The sequence below is a fragment of the Ricinus communis genome, chromosome 2 (assembly GCF_019578655.1).
Source record: "Ricinus communis isolate WT05 ecotype wild-type chromosome 2, ASM1957865v1, whole genome shotgun sequence".
NCBI lineage: Eukaryota > Viridiplantae > Streptophyta > Magnoliopsida > Malpighiales > Euphorbiaceae > Ricinus > Ricinus communis.
Window position 1 is genome coordinate 30,592,888 of NC_063257.1, and position 22,358 is coordinate 30,615,245.

The following is a 22,358-nucleotide window of genomic DNA, read 5'->3' on the forward strand; positions in this document are numbered from 1 at the left end:
CGGTAAAACGTATATATTTATAAATCTGATAAAATAACCCCATAATATTGCTAATAATTTAATATGAGAAAACGACCCCGTAAAAGTGGTATATTGTAAATATAAGAAAATAACCTTGTCCAACAAGTATGTTTATGAATATGAGAAAACAACCCCGTAAAAGTAGTGTAATTGCGAGTCTGAGAAAACAGCCTCGTAGAGGGGTAAATTTTTTAATATGAGAAAATAACTCCGTAAGAAGAGTATATTTATTTGAAAACAACCCCATAATACAGGAATATTTATTAATCAGAGATAATAACCACGTAATTGTGGTATATTTGTAAGTATGAGAAAACAACTCCTTAAATGGGTTAATATTATAATATGAGAAAACAACCCGTAAAAGGAGTATATTTATCAATATAAGAAAATAACTCCGTAAAACGTTTATATTTATGAATTTGAGAAAATAACCCTATAATAGTGCTAATAATTTAATATGAGAAAACGACACCATAAAAGTGGTATATTTATCAATATAAGAAAATAACCCCGTAAAAATGTGTATATTTATGAATCTGAGAAAATAACCCCGTAAAAGTAGTGTAATTTCGAGTCTTATAAAACAGTCTCGTAAAATGGATTAATTTTTTAATATGAGAAATCAACCTCGTAATATGGGGATATTTATTAATCGGAGAAAATAACCCCGAAATTTTGGTATATCTATGAGTATGAGAAAACAACCCCTTAAATGGTTAATTTTATAATATGAGAAAACAACAATATAAAAGGGGTCCATTTGCCAATATAAGAAAATAACCCCATAAAATGTGTATATTTATGAATTTGAGAAAACAACTCCATAATTGTGCTAATAATTTAATATGAGAAAAGGATCCCGTAAAAGTGGTATATTTTTCAATATAAGAAAATAACTCCGTAAAACGTGTATATCTATGAAGCTGAGAAAATAACCCTGTAAAAGTAGTGTAATTGCGACTCTGAGAAAACAGCCTCATAGAAGGAGTAAATTTTTTAATATGAGAAAACAAACCCGTAATATGAGGATATTTATCAATCGGAGAAAATAACCCCATAATTTTGGTATATTTGTGAGTATGAGAAAACAACCACTTAAATGAGTTAATTTTATAATATGATAAAATAACCCTGTAAAAAGGATATATTTATGGATATAAGAAAATAATCCCGTAAAACGTGTATATTTATGAATTTGATAAAACAACCCATAATAGTTGTAATAATTTAATATCAGAAAACGACACCGTAAAAGTAGTATATTTATCAATATAAGAACATAATCCCATAATTTTGGTATATTTGTGAGTATGAGAATACAAACCCTTAAATAGGTTAATTTTATATTATGAGAAAACAATCCCGTAAAAGGGGTCAATATAAAAAAACAACCCCGTAAAACGTGTATATTTATGAATTTGAGAAAACAATCCCATAAAAGTGTTATTCATCAATATATGAAAATAACTTAGTAAAACGTGTATATTTATGAATATGAGAAAATAACCTGTAAAAGTAGTGTAAATGCGAGTCTGAGAAAACAGCCTCGCAGAATGGGTAAATTCTTTAATATGAGAAAACAGCCTCGTAGAATGTGTAAATTTTTAATATGAGAAAATAGCCCCGTAATACGGGAATATTTATCAATTGGAGAAAATAATCCCGTAATTGTGGTATATGTATGAGTATGAGAAAATAACCCTTTAAATGGGTTAATTTTATAATGTGACGAAACAACCACGTAAAAGGGGTATATTTATCAATATAAGAGAATAACCCCGTAAAAGTGGTATATTTATCAATATAAGAGAATAACCCCGTAAAACGTGTATATTTATGAATTTGAGAAAGCATCTCCGTAAAAATAATATAATAGGGAGTCTCAGAAAATAGCCTCATAGAAGGGGTAAATTTTTTAATATGAGAAAACAACCATGTAATATGGAGATATTTATCAATCGGAGAAAATAACCCCGTAAAACGTGTATATTTATGAATTTGAGAAAAGAACCCCATAATAGTACTAATAATTTAATATGAGAAAACGACCTCGAAAAAGTGATATATTTATCAATATAAGAAAATAACTCCATAAAATGTGTATATTAATAAACCTTAAAAAACAACTCCCTAAAAGTATTGTAATTGCATGTCTAAGAAAACAGCCTCGTAGTAGGGGTAAATTTTTTATTATGAGAAAACAACCTCGTAAGAGGGGTATATTCATAAATATTGGAAAACAACCCCGAAATACGAGGATATTTATCAATCGGAGAAAATAACCCCGTAATTTTGAGATATTTGTAAGTATGAGAAAACAACTCCTAAAATGGGGTAATTTTATAATATGAGAAAACAACCCCGTAAAAATAATATATTTTTTAATATAAAAAAATAACCCCGTAAAACGTGTGTATTTATGAATCCAAGAAACAACCCCGTAAAAATAGTGTAAGTGATAGTATAAGAAAACAGCCTTATAGAAGGAGTAAATTTTTTAATATGAGAAAACAACCTCATACAAGGAGTAAATTTTTCAATATCTGAAAACAACCCCGTAATACGGGGATATTTATGAATATGAGGAAATAACCCCGTAATTGTGGTATATTTGTGAGTATGAGAAAACAACCCTTTGAATGGGTTAATTTTATAATATGAGAAAACAACCCCGTAAAAAGGGCATATTTCTCCATATAAGAAAATAACCTCGTAAAACATGTATATTTATAAATTTGACAAAACAACCCCATAATAGTGCTAATATTTAATATGAGAAAATAACATCGTAAAAGTGTTATATTTATCAATATAAGAAAATAACCCCCTAAAACGTGTATATTTATGAATCTGACAAAACAAACCCGTAAAAATAGTGTAATTGCGAGTCTGAGAGAACAGCCTCGTAAAAAGGGTAAATCTTTTAATATGAAAAAACAACCCCATAATACGGGGATATTTATCAATCACAAAAAATAACCCCGTAATATTTGTGAGTATATGAAAACGACCTCTTAAATGGGTTAATTTTATGATATGAGAAAATAACCCTTTAAAAGGGGTATATTTGTCGATATAGGAAAATAACTCCGTAAAGCATGTATATTTATGAATTTGAGAAAACAACCCCCAAAATAGTACTAATAATTTAATGTAAGAAAATGACCCCATAGAAGTGATATATTTATCAATATAAGAAAATAACCCTGTAAAACGTATATATTTATGAATCTGAGAAAAGAACCTCGTAAAAGTAGTGTAATTGAGAGTCTTAGAAAACAGCCTCGTAGAACATGTAAATTTTTTAATATGAGATAATAACCCCGTAAGAGGGATATATTTATAAATATTAGAAAATAATTCCGTAATATGGGGATGTTTATCAATCAGAGAAAATAACCCCGTAGTTGTGGTATATTTATGAGTATGAGAAAATAACAGCTTAAATGGGTTAATTTTATAATATGAGAAAACAGCCCCATAAAGGGGTATATTTGTCAATATAAGAAAGTAATCCAGTAAAACGTGTATATTTTATGAATTTGAGAAGATAACCCCGTAAAAGTAATGCAATTGCGAGTTTAAGAAAAAGCCTCGTACAACAGGTAAATTTTATAATATGAGAAAACAGCCTCCTAGAACGGGTAAATTTATTAATAAATAAAAATAATCCCGTGATAAGGGAATATTTATAAATCAGAGGAAATAACCCCATAATTGTGGTATATTTGTGAGTATGAGAAAACAACCCTTAAATTAGTTAATTTTATAATATGAGAAAATAATCCCGTAAAAGGGGAATATTTATCGATATAAGAAAATAACCCCGTAAAATGTATATATTTATGAATTTGAGAAAACAACCCCATAATAGTGCTAATAATTTAATATGAGAAAATGACCCCGTAAAAGTGGTATATTTATCAATATAAGAAAATAACTCCGTAAAACGTGTATATCTATGAATCTGAGAAAATAACCCCGTAAAAGTAGTGTAATTGCAACCCTGAGAAAACATACTCGTAGAAAGGATAAATTTTTTAATATGAGAAAACAACCCCGTAATACGGTGATATTTATCAATCGGAGAAAATAACCCCGTAATTTTGGTATATTTGTGAGCATGAGAAAACAACCCGTTAAATGGGTTAATGTTATAATATGATAAAATAACCCTATAAAAGGGGTATATTTATGGATATAAGAAAATAACCCCGTAAAATGTGTATATTTATGAATTTGATAAAACAACCCCATAATAGTTCTAATAATTTAATATTAGAAAACGACCCCATAAAAATAGTATATTTATCAATATAAGAACATAACTCCGTAATACGTGTATATTTATGAATTTGAGAAATCAACCTCGAAAAGAAGTGTAATCGCAAGTTTCAGAAAACAGCCTCGTGGAAGGGGTAAATTTACTAATATGAGAAAACAACCCGGTAATACGGAGATATTTATCAATATGAGGAAATAACTCTGTAATTGTAGTATATTTGTGAGTATGAGAAAACAATCCCTTAAATGGATTAATTTTATAATACGAGAAAACAACCTCGTAAAAAGGGTATGATTGTCAATATAAGATAATAACCCCGTAAGAGGGGAATATTTATAAATATTAGAAAACAACCCCGTAAGAGGGGTATATTTAAAAATAATAGAAAACAACACCGTAATACGGGGATATTTATCAATCAGAGAAAATAACCCTGTAATTTTAGTATATTTATGAGTAAGAGAGAACAACCCTTCAAATGGGTTAATTTTATAATATAAGAAAACAACTCTGTAAGAGTGGTATATTTGTCAATAGAAGAAAACAACCCCGTAAAAATAGTGTAATTGCGAGTATAAGAAAACAGCTTCGTAGAACGGGTAAATTTTCAATATGAGAAAGCAGCTTCGTACAAAGGGTAAATTTTTTAATATGAGAAAACAATCCCGTAATACGGGGATATTTATCAATCGGAGAAAATAATCCCATTGTCACGACCCCATCTGTGGGCCCGTGACCGGCATTGGGGAATGGGTAGGCTTAAGGCCACCGAATCCCGTAGTAAGCCTTACCGACCCAAAAATCCAAATAAAAAGTTAACAAAATATAAAGTAATCATAATTGACTTTCATAAATAATTCTACCAGGTCTTTAAATCATCATACTTCGAACATGGGTCAGAATAGTTAAATCAATTTTAGAATTTCCTACTACGGATACTCTAGAGTAAATAATGACAAGTATAGTAGTACAAGGTAATTACAAAAGTCCGAAGAAGAAGAAGTCGGACTGTCAAAATGCGCGACGGCGAAGGTCTTTTACTGTCACCTGAAAAAAATTATAACTGAGATTGTCAGTCTCGGGAGTGAGTTAAAATCAAATAATCTAGAGACTATTGCAGTCTTCACAGAAAATATTAATTATTCGAATCAGTATATCAAATCCTGAACATAAATACAAATCTTAATATAATCATACCATAATAAAAATAAATAAATAAATAAAATTATATTTTTACTTTTACGGGATGAGTGGCTCAGTAGAACCCTAACCCTAGATTCTAGTAGCCTTTTGGCTCTCTTAATCCAATAAGACTAGCGCCTAGAGAGCAATGCTCGACCAGGGACCTTACCTCCGGCAATTTACTCAAATCAGCCCGGAGAGCCATGCTTGACCAGGGCAAAACTCATAATAATCTTATTACCTGTCCATGATCATTACCGGTGCACACGCGGTCCTGATGTAACCCATCAGGTGGCATGTTCTACAAAAGCCACATTTCCCAAATCACAATCATCACATTTAATAAATATCATTTTCTAAAGAAATCATTCAACACATATCGAAATAAAGATTAAAAATTTAGGGTAAAGCAACGTGCAATTTGTGTGGAAAAAATAATAATAATATTTGTATTATTATAACGTTACTAATAATAATATTGATATTATTTTCAATAATTAATAATCAAGTGAAATTTATTTATATTGCAATTCTAATAATCATATTAAGCATAAGTTTCTAAAATAGCATATTAAATTCACACTTAGCAATAGTGCAACGATTAAGTGACTTTAACTCAAACGCGTTCCGCAGTTCGCTCCTACGCCTCGGGTGGAGCTGGCAGGAAGGTTGAATTATCTAGTAACAAAAGACATACAATGAATTATCTAGTAATAAAAGACATACAATTAATAGACATTCGTAGATTTTTCCTAAACTTAGACCCTATAGTAGATTGCCTAAAATTAAATTAGAATCGAGGAATCTGCCAGAAATTCGGCAAAACCTCCCCTAATTTACGGACATTTACACCCCGTAAAATGGGTCCAGGACCTCCCAAAAACACATCAAACATGCTGGAATTTAATAATAGGAGCCGAGCCACAAGAACTGCATTAATATTTTCCCGACTCCATAACACCACAACACAAACAATTTAATTTGATTTATTCTTAAACTACCCCTCACAAGCAATTAATAGCCATAATAACTTTCTAATATTATAATGAAATTTTCAGAGTCTAAAATAAAATTATACCGAGTCAAAATTGAAATATTTCGCGCGACCGAGAAACACCAGAGTCCGAAAGCTGGTCCTGCCAACGGTGTCAGAATTCGAATCCGGAAGCGCCTACGTGAAGCTCGAGTTGAGGAGAGTCCGGAAGTACAAGAGTTTTGGCTGGAAAGTGGCCAGAAGGTGGCGGATTGGGCCAGAAAGTTGCTGCTCAGGCGACACTTCCCAAGGCTGCCAGTGAGGATTTTCTAGCGGAGGAGAGCTGTTTCTGGGGTTTTCGGGGGTGAAGAACTCGTTTCCGGTGTTGGATCACCGAATACACGCTGGTAAGATGCCGAACGACTGTGACAGCCCCCTACTTTCGGTCGATGTCGGCGGCAGCGGAAAGGAAAGGAGCTGGCGGCAGCTTGGCGGCGCGCTGGTGACGAGGAAAGTGAGGCAACCGGCGGAAAGGATGGAGAAGGGAAGAAGGAGAGGGAGGAAGGAAAAAGAGGAGGGAGAGGGGAAAAGGCGGGAGGGAAGAGAGGGAGAGGGGAGGGTAAGAAAAAGAGGGGTTATATATATATAAATACTATTATTATTATTATTATTTCAAAATAAAATATTGGATATTACATCCGTAATTTTGGTATATTTGTGAGTATGAGAAAGCAACCCCTTAAATGGGTTAATTTTATAATATGAGAAAATAACTTCGTAAAAGGAGTATATTTGTGGATATAAAAAAATAACCTCGTAAAATATGTATATTTATGAATTTGATAAAACAACCCCATAATAGTGCTAATAATTTAATATGAGAGTACGACCCTGTAAAAGTAGATAGTTATTAATATAAGAAAATAACCGCGTAAAACGTGTATATTTATGAATTTGAGAAAATAATCCCGTAAAAGGAGTGTAATTGCGAGTTTGAGAAAACAGCCTCGTAGAAGAGGTAAATTTTTTATTATGAGAAAACAACCCCGTAAGAGGGGTATATTTATAAATATTAGAAAACAACCATGTAATTGTAGTATATTTGTGAGTATGAGAAAACAACCCTTTAAATGGGTTAATTTTATAATATGAGAAAACAACACCGTAAAAGGGGTGTATTTGTCAATATAAGAAAATAACCCCGTAAAAAAGTGGTATATTTATCAATATAAGAAACTAACCCCATAAAACGTGTATATTTTTGAATCTGAGAAAACAACCCCATAAAAGTAGTGTAATAGCGAGTTTGAGAAAATAGCATCGTAGAAGAAGTAAATTTTTTAATATGAGGAAACAACCATGAAATACAGGGATATTTATCAATCGAAGAAAATAATCCCGTAAAGCATGTATATTTATGAATTTGAGAAAATAACCCCCTAATAGTGCTAATAATTTAATATGACAAAACGACCCCATAAAAGTGGTATATTTATCAATATAAAAAAAAACCCGTAAAACATGTATATATATAATTCTGAGAAAACAACTTCCTAAAATTAGTATAATTGCGAGTCTAAAAACATAGCCTCGTAGAAAGGGTAAATTTTTTAATATGAGAAAAGAATCCCATAATAGGGGTATATTTATAAATATTAGAAAATAACCCCATAATACGGGGATATTTATCAATCGGAGAAAATAACTCCATAATTTTGGTATATCTGTGAGTATGAGATAACAACCCCTTAAACGGGATAATTTTATAATATGAGAAAATAATCCCGTAAAATTGGTATATTTGTTAATATAAGAAAATAACTCCGTAAAACGTGTGTATATATGAATCCGAGAAAACAACTCCGTAAAAGTAGTGTAATTGCTAGTCTTAGAAAACAGCCTTGTAGAATGGGTAAATTTTTTAATATGACAAAACAGTCTCGTACAAGGGGTAAATTTTTTAATATGTGAAAATAACCCCATAATACGGGGATATTTATGAATATAAGGAAATAACCCCGTAATTGTGGTATATTTGTGAGTATGAGAAAGCAGCCCCTTAAATGGTTAATTTTATAATATGAGAGAACAACCCCGTAAAAGGGGTATATTTGTAGATATAAGAAAATAACCTGTAATTTTGGTATATTTGTGAGTATGAGAAAACAACCCCTTAAATGGGTTAATTTTATAATATGAGAGTACAACCCCGTAAAAGTGGTATATTTATCAATAAAATATAAGAAAATAACCCCGTAAAATGTGTATATTTATGAATCTGAGAAAACAACCTTGTAATAGTACTAATAATTTAATATGAGAGAACGACCCCGTAAAAGTGATATATTTATCAATATAAGAAAAGAACCCCGTAAAACATGTATTTTTATGAATCTGAGAAAACAACCCCGTAAAAGTAGTGTAATAGCGAGTCTCAGAAAACAGTCTCGTAGAAGGAGTAAATTTCTTAATATGAGAAAATAACCATATCATACGGGGATATTTATCAATCAGAAAAAATAGCCCCGTAAAGCGTGTATATTTATGAATTTGAGAAAATAACCCCCTAATAATGCTAATAATTTAATATAAGAAAATGATCCCGTAAAAGTGGTATATTTGTCAATATAAGAAAATAACCTCGTAAAACATATATATTTATAAATCTAAGAAAAAAACTCCCTAAAAGTAGTGTAATTGCAATTCTAAGAAAACAACCTGGTAGAAAGGGTAAATTTCTTAATATGAGAAATAACCTCGTAAAAGGGATAAATTTTTTAATATGTGAAAACAACCCCGTAATACGGGGATATTTATGAATCTGAGGAAATAACCCTGTTTTTGTGGTATATTTGTGAGTATGAGAAAACAACCCGTTAAATAGGTTAATTTTATAATATGAGAAAACAACCCCGTAAAAGGGGTATATTTGTCGATATAGGAAAATACCCCGTAAAACGTGTATATTTATGAATTTGAAAAAATAACTCCATAATAGTACTAATAATTTAATATGAGAAAACGACCCCGTAAAAGTGGTATATTTATCAATATAAAAATAACTCTGTAAAACGTGTATATTTATAAATCTGAGAAAATAACCCCGTAAAAGTAGTATAATTGCGAGTATAAGAAAACAACCTCATAGAATGGGTAAATTTTTTAATATTAGAAAACAACTCCGTAAGAGGGGTATATTTATAAATATTAGAAAACAACTTCCTTGCCGTTGTGCGTGCGTTTCCGGCTGCGGTAGCCGTTGATCTTGGTGGCGATCGACTCCTCTCAACCTTGGCTTTATTTTAGTGGTGGCGGTGTCGACAATGGTGGCCGGAATTGAGGTTCACGGTGGAGAGAGAAAATGGAGGCAGCCGAGGTTTTTGGACATTACGGGCGAGCTCCGACGAGCTATGGACGATCGGAGGGCATATCCCGACTCTTCTCAGCTCAAGCTTTGCAATGGCACCAGTTTTGTGGTGATCGGGCTTCGTTTGTAAATCAACCGCCGAAATCGTTCGCAAATCTCTCCGGATGATCGGGTGTCAGATCGGAAAATCGGAAGCGGGGATTGTCTTCAGCGCGTCGTTTCGAGTCCAATGGTGAGTTCGGATCGTCGATCGGACTCCGACGGCTGGAGGCCAGTCGACCGAGCGATTGAGCGTTTCGACGATCTGTCTGTTCGGCTTGCTCCAACCGAGGCACCGGAGTAGAGTTAAGAGGTCGCCAAACCAGTAAATTAAAGTCATATATCGCTTATGCACGTGTCATGCATAAAATTTGATTTTGCTACTGTGATTGTTCATTTGCAATTTCAATTATTCATTTAATTACTATTATATGCATGATGACTCGGGATGAGGCTTTAGTAGAACATGCCACCTGATGGGTTGCATCAGGACCGCGTGCGCACCGATAATGATCAAAGACAGGTAATAATGTTATTATGGATTTGTTTGCCCTGATCGAGCATTGCACTATAGCTTGAGTTCAGTTGATTGCCAGAGTTAAGGTCCCTGATCGAGCTTGCTCTCTGGGCGCCAGTCCTGTTGGAATGAGAGAGTTGAGATATAAGTGACCAGGCTGGAGGTAAGGTCCCTGATCGAGCTTGCTCTTTGGGTGCCAGTCCTGTTGGAATGAGAGAGTTGAGATATAAGTGACCAAACTAGAGGTAAGGTCCTTGATCGAGCTTGCTCTCTGGGTGCCAGTCCTGTTAGAATGAGAGAGTTGAAATATAAGTGACCAGACTGGAGGTAAGGTCCCTGATCGAGCTTTGCTCTTTAGGCGCCAGTCCTGTTGAAATGAGAGAGTTGAGTTATTAGAGTTGAGCTTGGTCGAGACGTAAGTCTTGAAATTGATCGAGATATTGAGTTGGGATTAGGGTTCTACTAAAGTACTCCGTCCCGTTGCTTGTGGAATAATTTTTGTTTAAGCATGGCATGACACATATGTTTTAACATGACATGTATGGTTTGCGTGATTTATTAATTATTTTAAAATTAAATGAATATGATATTGAGATGTTTGAAACTTTTTTAGATATATGATTTTAGCTCACTCTCGAGACTGACAGTCTCTATTTACTATTTTTCAAATTCGTGACTGTTAGTCTTCCCGCGACTCTTACTCAGTAATCCGACTTCTTCATCATCGGGTGGTGTTTGGGTTGGTATGTCAAATTGTAAAAATCTTAGATTCTCCGCAGTAGTAATAGTAGAGGTATCAGTGGTAATTTTCTGTAGTTTCGGGTCTCGCCTAATTCTTTTGGCAAACCGATTCAATTGTGTAAGATTTAATGTTAAGATAATTTGTGGCTTTAATAATACTAATTTGAGATGAGATTTGATTGAGTTAGTGAGTGTCAGGCTTACTATGGGATTCGGTGGCCTTACACCTACCCATTCCCCAGTGTCGGTCACGGGCCCACGGATGGGGTTGTGACACTATGAATCTGAGAAAATAACCCCGTAAAAGTAGTGTAATTACGAGTTTGAAAAAACAGCCTCGTAGAAGGGGTAAATTTTTTAATATGAGAAAACAACCTCGTAATACGGGGATATTTATCAATCGGAGAAGATAACCCCGTAATTTTGGTATATTTGTGAGTATGAGAAAACAACCCCTTAAATGGGTTAATTTTATAACATGAGAAAACAACCCCGTAAAAGTTGTATATTTCTCAATATAAGAAAATACTCCGCAAAAACGTGTGTATTAATGAATTTGAGAAAACAACCCCGTAATAGTGCTAATAATTTAATATGACAAATTCACCCCGTCAAACTAGTATATTTATTAATATAATAAAATAATCCTGTAAAATGTGTATATTTATGAATTCGAGTAAATAACCCCGTAAAAGTAGTATAATTGCGAGTTTAAAAAAGCAGCCTCGTAGAAGGGTTAAATTTTTTAATATGAAACAACAAACCCGTAATACGGGGATATTTATCAATCCTACAAAATAAACCCGTAATTTTGGTATATTTGTGAGTATGAGAAAACAACCCCTTAAATAGGTTAATCTTATAATATGAGAAAACAATCCGGTAAAAGGAGTGTATTTATCAATATAAGAAAATAATCTTGTAAAACGTGTATATTTATGAATTTGAGAAAACAACCCAATAATAGTGCTAATAATTTAATATGAGAAAATGACCCCGTAAAAGTGGTATCTTTATCAATATAAGAAAATAACCCGGTACAACGTGTATATTTATGAATTTGAGAAAATAGTCCCGTAAAAGTAGTGTAATTGCGAGTTTGAGAAAACAGCCTCGCAGAAGGGGTAAATTTTTTAATATAAGAAAACAGCCTCGTAGAAGGAATACATTTTTTAATATGAGAAAATAAACCCATAATACGGGGATATTTATCAATCGGAGAAAATAACCTCGTAATTTTGGTATATTTGTGATTATGAGAAAACAACCCCTTATATGGGTTAATTTTATTATATGAGAAAACAATTTATTATATGAGAAAACAACCCTGTAATAGGGGTATATTTGTCAATATAAGAAAATAACCCCATAAGACGTGTATATTTATGAATTTGAGAAAACAACCCCATAATAGTGCTAATGATTTAATATGAGAAAACCACCCCGGAAAAGTGGTAATTTATCAATATAAGAAAATAATCCCGTAAAACGTGTATATTTATGAATATGAGAAGACAACCTTGTAAAAGTTATGATATAGCGAGTTTAAGAAAACAGCCGCATAGAAGGGGTAAATTTTTAATATTAGAAGACAACCATGTAATATGAAAAAATTTATCAATTGGAGAAAATAACCCCGTAAAACATATATATTTTTGAATTTGAGAAAATAACCCCATAATAGTTTTAATAATTTAATATGAGAAAACGACCCCGTAAAAGTGGTATATTTATCAATATAAGAAAATAACCTCATAAAACGTGTATATTTATGAATCTCAGAAAACTACCCTGTAAAAGTAGTCTAATTGCGAGTCTAAGAAAACAGCCTCGTAGAAGGTGTAAATTTTTTAATATAGGAAAACAACCCCGTAAGAAGGGTATATTTATAAACATTAGCAAACAACCCCATAATACGGAAGTATTTATCAATCAGAGAAAATAATCCTGTAATTGTTGTATATTTGTGAGTATGAGAAAACAACTCCTTAAATGGGTTAATTTTATAATATGAGAAAACAACCCCATAAAAGGGGTATATTTATCAATATAAGAAAATAACCCCGTAAAACGTGTATATTTATGAATTTGAGAAAACAACCCCATAATAGTGCTAATAATTTAATATGGGAAAACGACCCATTTTACAAGGCTCTTTTCTGAGCCTCGCAATTACAAAACTTTTACGGGGTTGTCTTCTCAGATTCATAAATATACATGTTTTATGAATTAATTTCTTTTATTGATAAAATACCACTTTTACGGGGTCATTTTCTCATACTAAGTTATTAGTACTATTATGGAGTTATTTTCTCAAATTTATAAATATACACGTTATACAGGGTTATTTTCTTATATTGACAAATATACCCCTTTTACGGGGTTGTTTTCTCATATTATAAAATTAACCCATTTAAGGGGTTGTTTTCTCATACTCACAAATATACGAAAATTACGGGGTTATTTTCTCCGAATGATAAATATCTCCGTATTACGGGGTTGTTCTCTCATATTAAAAAATTTACCCCTTCTGTGAGGCTGTTCAACAGACTCGCAATTACACTACTTTTACGGGGTTATTTTCTCATACTCACAAATATACCAAAATTACGGGGTTATTTTCTCAGATTGATAAATATCCCTGTATTACAGGGTTGTTCTCTCATATTAAAAAATTTATCCCTTCTTCGAGGCTATTTTCTCAGACTCGCAATTACACTACTTTTACGGGATTGTTTTCTCGGATTCATAAATATACAACTTTTACGGGTTATTTTCTTATATTGATAAATATAGCACATTTACGGAGTCATTTTCTCATATTAAATTATAAGCACTATTATGGGTTGTTTTCTCAAATTCATAAATATGCATGTTTTACAGGGTTATTTTCTTATATAGATAATTATACCCCTTTTACGAGGTTATTTTCTCATATTATAAAATTATCTTATTTAAGGGGTTGTTTTCTCATACTCACAAATATACCACAATTACGGGGTTATTTCCTCAGATTCATAAATATCCCTGAATTACAGGGTTGTTTTCACGTATTAAAAAATTTACCTGTTCAACTAGGCTGTTTTCTCATATTAAATAATTTATCTGTTCTACGATGTTGTTTTCTTAAACTCGCAATTACACTACTTTTACGAGTTGCATCCTCAAATTCATAAATATACACGTTTTATGGGGTTATTTTCTTATATTGATAAATATAGCACTTTTACGGGGTCGTTTTCTCACATTAAGTTATTAGCACTATTATGGTTGTTTTCTCAATTTCATAAATATATACATTTTACGGGGTTATTTTCTTATATCGACAAATATACCCCTTTTACGGGGTTGTTTTCACATATTATAAAATTAACCCATTTAAGAGGTTGTTTGCTCATACTCATAAATATACCACAATTATGAGATTATTTCCTCGGATTCATAAGTATCCCCGCATTACGGGGTTGTTTTCACATATTAAAAAATTTACCCCTTCTACGAGGTTGTTTTCTCATATTTAAAAATGTATCCGTTCTACGAGAATATTTTCTTAGACTCGCAATTACACTACTTTTACAGGATTGTTTTCTCAGATTCACAAAGACACACGCTTTAGGAAGTTATTTTCTTATATTGACAAATATACCACTTTTACGGGGTTGGTTTCTCAAATTATAAAATTAACCCATTTAACGGGTTGTTTTCTTAAACTCACAAATATGCCAAAATTATGGAATTATTTTCTCCGATTGGTAAATATCCTCATATTACGGGGTTGTTTTCTAACATTTATAAACATACCCCTCTCTCGGGGTTGTTTTCTCATATTAAAAAGTTTACCCCTTCTACGACGCTGTTTTCTCAGACTCGTAATTACACTACTTATATGGAGTTATTTTCTTAGATTTATAAATTTATATGTTTTACGGGGTCGTTTTCTCATAGTAAATTTTTAGCACTATTATGGGGTTGTTTTCTCAAATTTATAAATATACAAGTTTTACGAGGTTATTTTCTTATATTGATAAATATACCACTTTTACGGGGTCATTTTCTCATACTAAATTATTAGCACTATTATGGGGTTGTTTTCTCAAATTCATAAATATACACGTCGTACGGGGTTATTTTCTTATATTTACAAATATACCCCTTTTACGGGGTTGTTTTCTCATATTATAAAATTAAGCCATTTTAAGGGGTTGTTTTCTCATACTCACAAATATACCAAAATTACAGGGTTACTTTCTTAGATTCATAAATATTCCCGTATTACGGGGTTGTTTCCTCATATTCATAAATGTACACGTTTACGGAGTTATTTTCTTAATATTAATAAATCTACCACTTTTATAGGGTCGTTTTCTCATATTAAATTATCAGCACTATTATGGGGTTATTTTTAAAATTCATAAATATACACGTTTTACGATATTATTTTCTTATATTGACAAATATACCCCTTTTACGGGGTTATTTTCTCATATTATAAAATTAAACCATTTAAAGCGTTGTTTTCTAATACTCACAAATATACCAAAATTACGGGGTTATTTTCTTCAATTGATAAATATCCACGTATTACGGGGTTGTTCTCTCATATTAAAAAATGTACCCCTTCTATGATACTGTTTTCTCATATTAAAAAATTTACTCCTTCTACGAGGCTGTTTTCTCAAACTCGCAATTACACTACCTTTATGAGGTTATTTTCTTAGATTCATAAATATACACATTTTATGGGGTTATTTTCTTATACTAATAAAATATACCACTTTTACGGGGTCGTTTTCTCATATTAAATTATTAGCGCTATTATAGAGTTGTTTTCTCAAATTCATAAATATACACGTTTTATGGGGTTATTTTCTTATATAGACAAACATACCCCTTTTACGGGGTTATTTTCTCATATTATAAAATTAACCCATTTAAGGAGTTGTTTTCTACCACTCACAAGTACACCACAATTATGGGATTATTTCCTCAGATTCATAAATATCCCAGTATTACGGGGTTGTTGTCACATATTAAAAAATCTACCCCTTCCATGAGGTTGTTTTCTCAAACTTGCAATTATACTACTTTTACGGGGTTGTTTTCTCATATTCATAAATATACACATTTTACGGGATTATTTTCTTATATTGATAAGAACACCATTTTTACGGGGTCATTTTCTCATACTAAATTATTGGCACTATTATGGGGTTGTTTTCTCAAATTTATAAATATACGCGTTTTGTAGGGTTATTTTCTTATATTGATAAATATACCCCTTTTACGGGGTTATTTTCTCATATTATAAAACTAACCGTTTTACGAGATTATTTTCTCATATTATAAAATTAACCCATTTAAGGGTTGTTTTCTCATACTCACAAATATACCAAAATTGCAGGGTTATTTTCTCCGATTGATAGATATTGATGTATTACGGGGTTATTCTCTAACATTAAAGAATTTACCCCTTCTACGAGGCTATTTTCTCAAACTCTCAATTATACTACTTTTACGAGGTTATTTTCTCAAATTCATAAATATACATATTTTACGGGTTTATTTTCTTATATTGATAAATATATCACTTTTACAGGGTCTGTCACACCAGTACTCTAGTTATAGGTATATTTGCATTGATTTTTGCATTTCATTTACATATATGTTGATAGAATTTAAGTATAAGTTAGTATATTTATAGATATAGTTATAGAGAGAAGGACTCAATTGAAGCAAATGATTGTCCTTAATTGCACCATTAAAAGCTTGAGGGTTTATAGGTAACAAAGCTATTTCATTGAGGGCTTAAATGAATAATTTACCATTTATTTACCCAAATTGGATATGGAGACACATATGGAAAAAAAGAAAAAAAAAGGGAGAGAAAGGAAGAAAAAAAAAAGAGAGAGCTTGAAGGGGGCTGCTTGATCCTTCAAGTTTAGGCTTGATTTGAAAGTGAAATTGGTGATCAAAAACACTTTCCAAGCTTTAATTTCATCCTAGAAGCCTTTGGTGATTGATTTGGTAAGTAATTTTAATGTTCTGGTTGATTTATATTAGGGTTTTCAAATTACAGAATTCGGGTTTGATGATTTCAGCTTTTCAGTCTTATTATTTTGATCATATCTTGAGCTAGAAAGCTCTAAATTGAGTGTTATTTGATGATCTAGAAAGTTTGAAGAGTCTTCTAAAACTGTTCCTCATCTAGCTTGATCTGATTCAGCTTTTATGTTAGTTCAATTAGAGGAAATATTCTATTGCTTAATCTGTCAAAATAGTTGAGCTGATTGTAATTGGACCCCTATAAATTTTCTTGTGGTCATCCAATGGAGGTGAAATTTTTATTTCATGTACTAGACACATAAATATAGTTCTGATTTAAAATTATTCTTGTGGTCATCCTAAGAATTTTTCAAATTTAGCTCTGTGAACCAGGTTTACAGAGTTCATGAGTTAAATGTAGTCGAGATACTTTTCGTATATCTTAAGATAGGAAAATCCAAATTGAGTTTGGTTTGTTTTTGAAGAAACTTGTGGAAATTTCCTATAACTTTTTAGTTTTGAATTGGAGCTAATTCTGTCTGTAACATGATCAATCAAGGCCATACTTTTAATTGCTCTGTCTATTAAGATTATTGAAGCTGGTTATGTTGAGCTATCCTTAACCCCTTTAATAGTCAAGAAATTAAAGTGAAATTTTTATTGAAGGTACTAGACACAAATATCTTCTGGTTAAAAATTAAGGTTAAAAGTTCTTCTCTACAGGTCAGAGAAATGTTTTTAATATAGGCCTAAAAATAGCTCTTATAAATAAATTTCATGCTTTAGGTGCTGGAAAAGGTAAAGGAAGTGGAGGTGCAAACTAATCAATTCGGTGAATTGATTGTATGTATTTGTGGACTGTTTTGGTGAGTAGATGTTCATGATTTTTAAATCATTTTATAACATTAATAAAATGATATTATTAATATATTTTTTTATAGACCTGAAATGATGTATTAGAACGGTTTCCATTCAGCCTTGTTGATACTTGAATTTCATATCTAAACTTTAAGCTTTCAAAGGTTTCAAGTTTACAAGTTAAATGACTTATTACTATGTGTTTTATTTGATAATCTGATTTGAGATATTCTTTTATACTTGTTAATTTATTTGAGTTCTTGATCAGCTTGGATTATGACAGAGATGGTTTTATTTGAATTCTTATTGAACTATAAATGTGTTAAGATTGTCTTGACAGATTATTTACTGGAAATGATATTTGGTTTATGTATAACCACCCTATATGAGATGTATGAATGTGTTGAGATGATATATGCACATTTGAAATTGTGTTAGTTGTTATTGCGCAATAAACAACAGGGCACTTGATTGAAGAATGATGAAGGGAGAAGGGTCGTTACGTGCTAATGTAGTTGAAGGGTTAGCCATCAAGTGTGCCTAGAGGTGATGGCCTGTATGTTATGGCCGAGTTGTGATGCTTTTTATAAGGATGGTTAATGTAGATGAAAAGATGTATTAATGTTTACAAGGCACGTGCTTTAATTAATTAAGTTTTGAACATGTTGAAAGTGAGAATGGATTTGATGTTTAAAGTGAACGATAATTCGATTATAAATACTCTAGTGTCTTAATTCGAGATGTTTATTATATTTAATTTAGTTAAACTATTTTCTTCTTATGACATCTATCCACTGAGTATTTTCATACTCATTTTACTCTATTTTAAAAATCTTTTCAGATAACAGAACTTGATAGTGCGTGCATTGAGCTAAGATAGTGTATGTAAAGTATCATAATAAGGTTGGCCAACATCCTTGTCAGAGAAGCCTTGTACTTTATTTCTTAGTTTTATTTGTGTAAGTTTGTAAAAGAATTTATTTATAAGTCAAGTAATGGTGTCTAATTTATATATATAATATAATTGTTTGGAAATGTGTTTTATATTAATTTAATGATGAAAATTTCTAGATCATCTGGTTACTTTTATACGTATTTCACTATTCATATGTATTTCACTATTCATAAAACTTATTTCTTTAAAAGTTATTGTTTTCTAAATGTAATGTATGAATAACTCTAAAATTTTATAAGAGATTAATTTAAATCATTTTTGTAGATACAATGATATTTATAAAATATTTAGACTAACTAAGTAATAATGTTAATGGTTGGTTTTAAGTGTCCACCTCGGGCTGTGTGAGATGAGGTGTGACAGTTTTGGTATCAGAGCTTTGTTAAATGGTCCTTTAAATTATGCTTTTGCTGTAGTTTGATGAAATATTGAAAATGTTTTTGTTATATTTATAGAATGCCACTGAGAAGGAACCGTGGTAGGCCACCTAGATAAGGAAGAATTGGCTAACGAGGTAGTGATCGGGCAGAGTCTAGGGGTAGTACAAATCCTGAGCTAGAGTCTAAGGCTAAGACCCCTATTGTTGAGCAACTTCCTCCTCCCCTACCCCCCATTGTACCTATTTTACAGCTTGATCCGAGGGTATTTGTAAAGACTATTATTGCTACTTTGACAGCTCAAGAACAGAGAAGAAGGCCTGGGGATATTACTGAGCATGCAAAGAAGTGTGGGGCGTATGAATTCCATGGTTCCATTGATTCTAGAGAGGCAGATAAGTGGCTGAAGACAACTGAGAAAGCATTCAATACACTTGAACTCACAAAAGCATAGAAGGTAAGTAATGTGTATGGTTTACTGCATGACACCTCAGATGCATGGTTTACTAGAGTTAGGATGTTGCATGGGAATCGGTTGACATGGGATGTATTCAAGGCAGAATTTTGTAGGGAATATTTGACTAATGCATTCAAAGTAGAGAGGCAAAATGAGTTTGTTACCTTAAAACAAGGAAGTATGACTATGCGGGAACATGTTGATAGATTTGAAGATTTATATAAATATGCTTCTGACATCTTTCCAACTGAGACTCAAAAGTGCTACAGATTCAAGGAGGGCTTACAAATAGTGCTGAAGAATGAGTTATCACTCTATGAAGGCCAGCATTTTAGAGGCTGGGTTGAGAAGGCAATAGAGAAAGAAAAACTGAGGGAGGAAATAGAGCAAGAAAGCAAATTAAAGGCCTCAGTTTGGATAAGGAAGCAAAAGGGATTCAATACGGGAGCTAGTACATCTCAACAAAGATCAGAGATAGGAGGACCTAGAGGTAGTATAGGACCTTGGACTTGGTCAGGCACTTATAAACCATAGTCTTCTTAGTTCAGTTAGAGCTCTGTGAGACAACCGGTGGCAAGTGTGGGTGTTCATTTAGAAGGACTACACCTTGTGCTACTTGTGGTTGTATCTATAAGGGAGATTGTAGGAAGAGAACTATACAGTGTTTTGAGTGTGGTGGATCCAGGCATATTAGGAGGGATTGTCCTAATTGGGCACAGTTTGGTACTAGTGCTGGTAGAGGAGTTCAAAGCAGAACTAGTAGAGGAGGTAGGACTTTTGGCTTTGGTATAGGTATGGGTAGAGGTTTAGGAGCCGGTGTTAGTAGAGAGGGTGGTGCATCTACATTGACTCACCTTACTCGGCCTGTATATACAGAGAGACCTTTAGTGCAACCTAGAGTATTTGCCATGACATAACAGGAGGCAACAGCATCACACGATGTCATTTTTGGTAGGTTAGCTATTTTTTGTGATAATGCATATGCTTTAATTGATCCAGGTGCAACTCATTCATTTATTGCATCATCATTCACATCATGTATCGAAAGAAAGGAGTGTGATGGACGACGGTTTGGTTGTAGATATGCCAGTAGGTGAATCAATGGTTTATGGACATATCTATAGGGATTGTGAGTTAGAGTTTGGGGGTCAGAAATTAGAAGCAGATCTTGTGCCATTATCATTATAGGTGTTTGATGTGATCATTGGCATGGATGTCTTAACCAAATATCAAGCAATGATTGATTGCTATAAGAAGAAGGTAGAGTTCCAGATGCCTACTAGTGGTAAAATTGTGTTTAGAGGTGAAAGGGGTTTAGAGCATTATAGTATGGTTTCAGCACTCACAGCTAGAAGAATGATGAGAAAGGGGTGTGAAGCATTCTTGGCATATGTCATTGATACAAAAAAAGAGGCACAAAAGCTTGACAGTATTCCAGTGGTGAATAAGTTTACAAATGTATTTCCTGAAGATCTTCAGGGATTGGCACCTGATAGAGAGATTAAGTTCAGTGTTGATTTGTAGCCCAGGACAACTCCTATTTCTCAAGCTCCATATAGAATGGCTCCAGCAGAATTGGAAGAATTAAAGATGCAATTACAAGAGTTACTTGATAAAGGCTATATTAAACCTAATGTATCACCTTTGGGTGCACCAGTTCTATTTTTGAAAAAGAAGGATGGTACTATGAGATTGTGTATTGAGTACAAACAACTGAATAAGGTGACTGTATGCAACAAGTATCCCCTACCACGTATTGATGACTTGTTTGATCAGTTGCGAGGAGCTAGAGTATTTTCAAAGATCGATTTGAGATCCGGGTATCACCAACTGAAGATTAAAGAAACAGATGTGCCTAAAACATCATTTAGAACTCGATATGGGCATTATGAATTCTTAATAATGCCCTTTGGGTTAACAAATGCTCCTACTGCATTCATGGATTTGATGAACAGAGTATTCAAGCCTTATCTAGATAAATTTGTCATTGTGTTCATTGATGACATTTTGGTGTATTCGCGGTCAAAGGAAGAGCATGTTGAGCATTTAAGAATTGCGCTACAAACACTGAGGGATAAACAATTGTATGCCAGGTTTAGCAAGTGTGAATTCTGGCTAGAAAAAGTGGTATTTTTAGGCCATGTCATCTCAGTTGAAGGAGTGTATGTTGATCCTAAGAAGATCGAGGCAGTTGTTAGTTAGAAACCACCTATTAGTGTACATGAGGTACGCAGTTTCTTAGGGTTGGTAGACTATTATAGGAGATTTGTGCAAAACTTTTTTGTTATAGCTTCACCTTTGACAAAGCTACTACGAAAGAATGTGAAGTTTGTCTAGCATGAAGAATGCCAACACAGTTTGACCAATTAAAGGCATGTTTAACCTCAACACCAGTGTTGACACTTCTAGTGACGGGGCTAGAATATATTGTGTATAGTGATGCATCTAGAAATGGTTTTGGTTGTGTATTGATGCAACAAGGCAAGGTAGTAGCATATGCTTCTCGAAAATTAAGGGCCACATGAGTTGAACTACCCTACA

The 22,358-nt window shown here is 32.6% G+C and overlaps 1 protein-coding gene across 1 annotated transcript; it reads left to right on the top strand.

Moving 5' to 3' along the window:
- Nucleotides 1–19,877: 19,877 nt before the first annotated feature.
- Nucleotides 19,878–21,341, top strand: LOC112536061. The gene is made up of 4 exons (XM_025158631.1): nt 19,878–20,329; nt 20,503–20,716; nt 20,817–20,921; nt 21,006–21,341. Exons 1-4 carry the CDS (start codon nt 19,878–19,880, stop codon nt 21,339–21,341), a joined length of 1,107 nt encoding a protein of 368 aa, XP_025014399.1.
- The last annotated feature ends 1,017 nt before the right edge of the window (nt 21,342–22,358 follow it).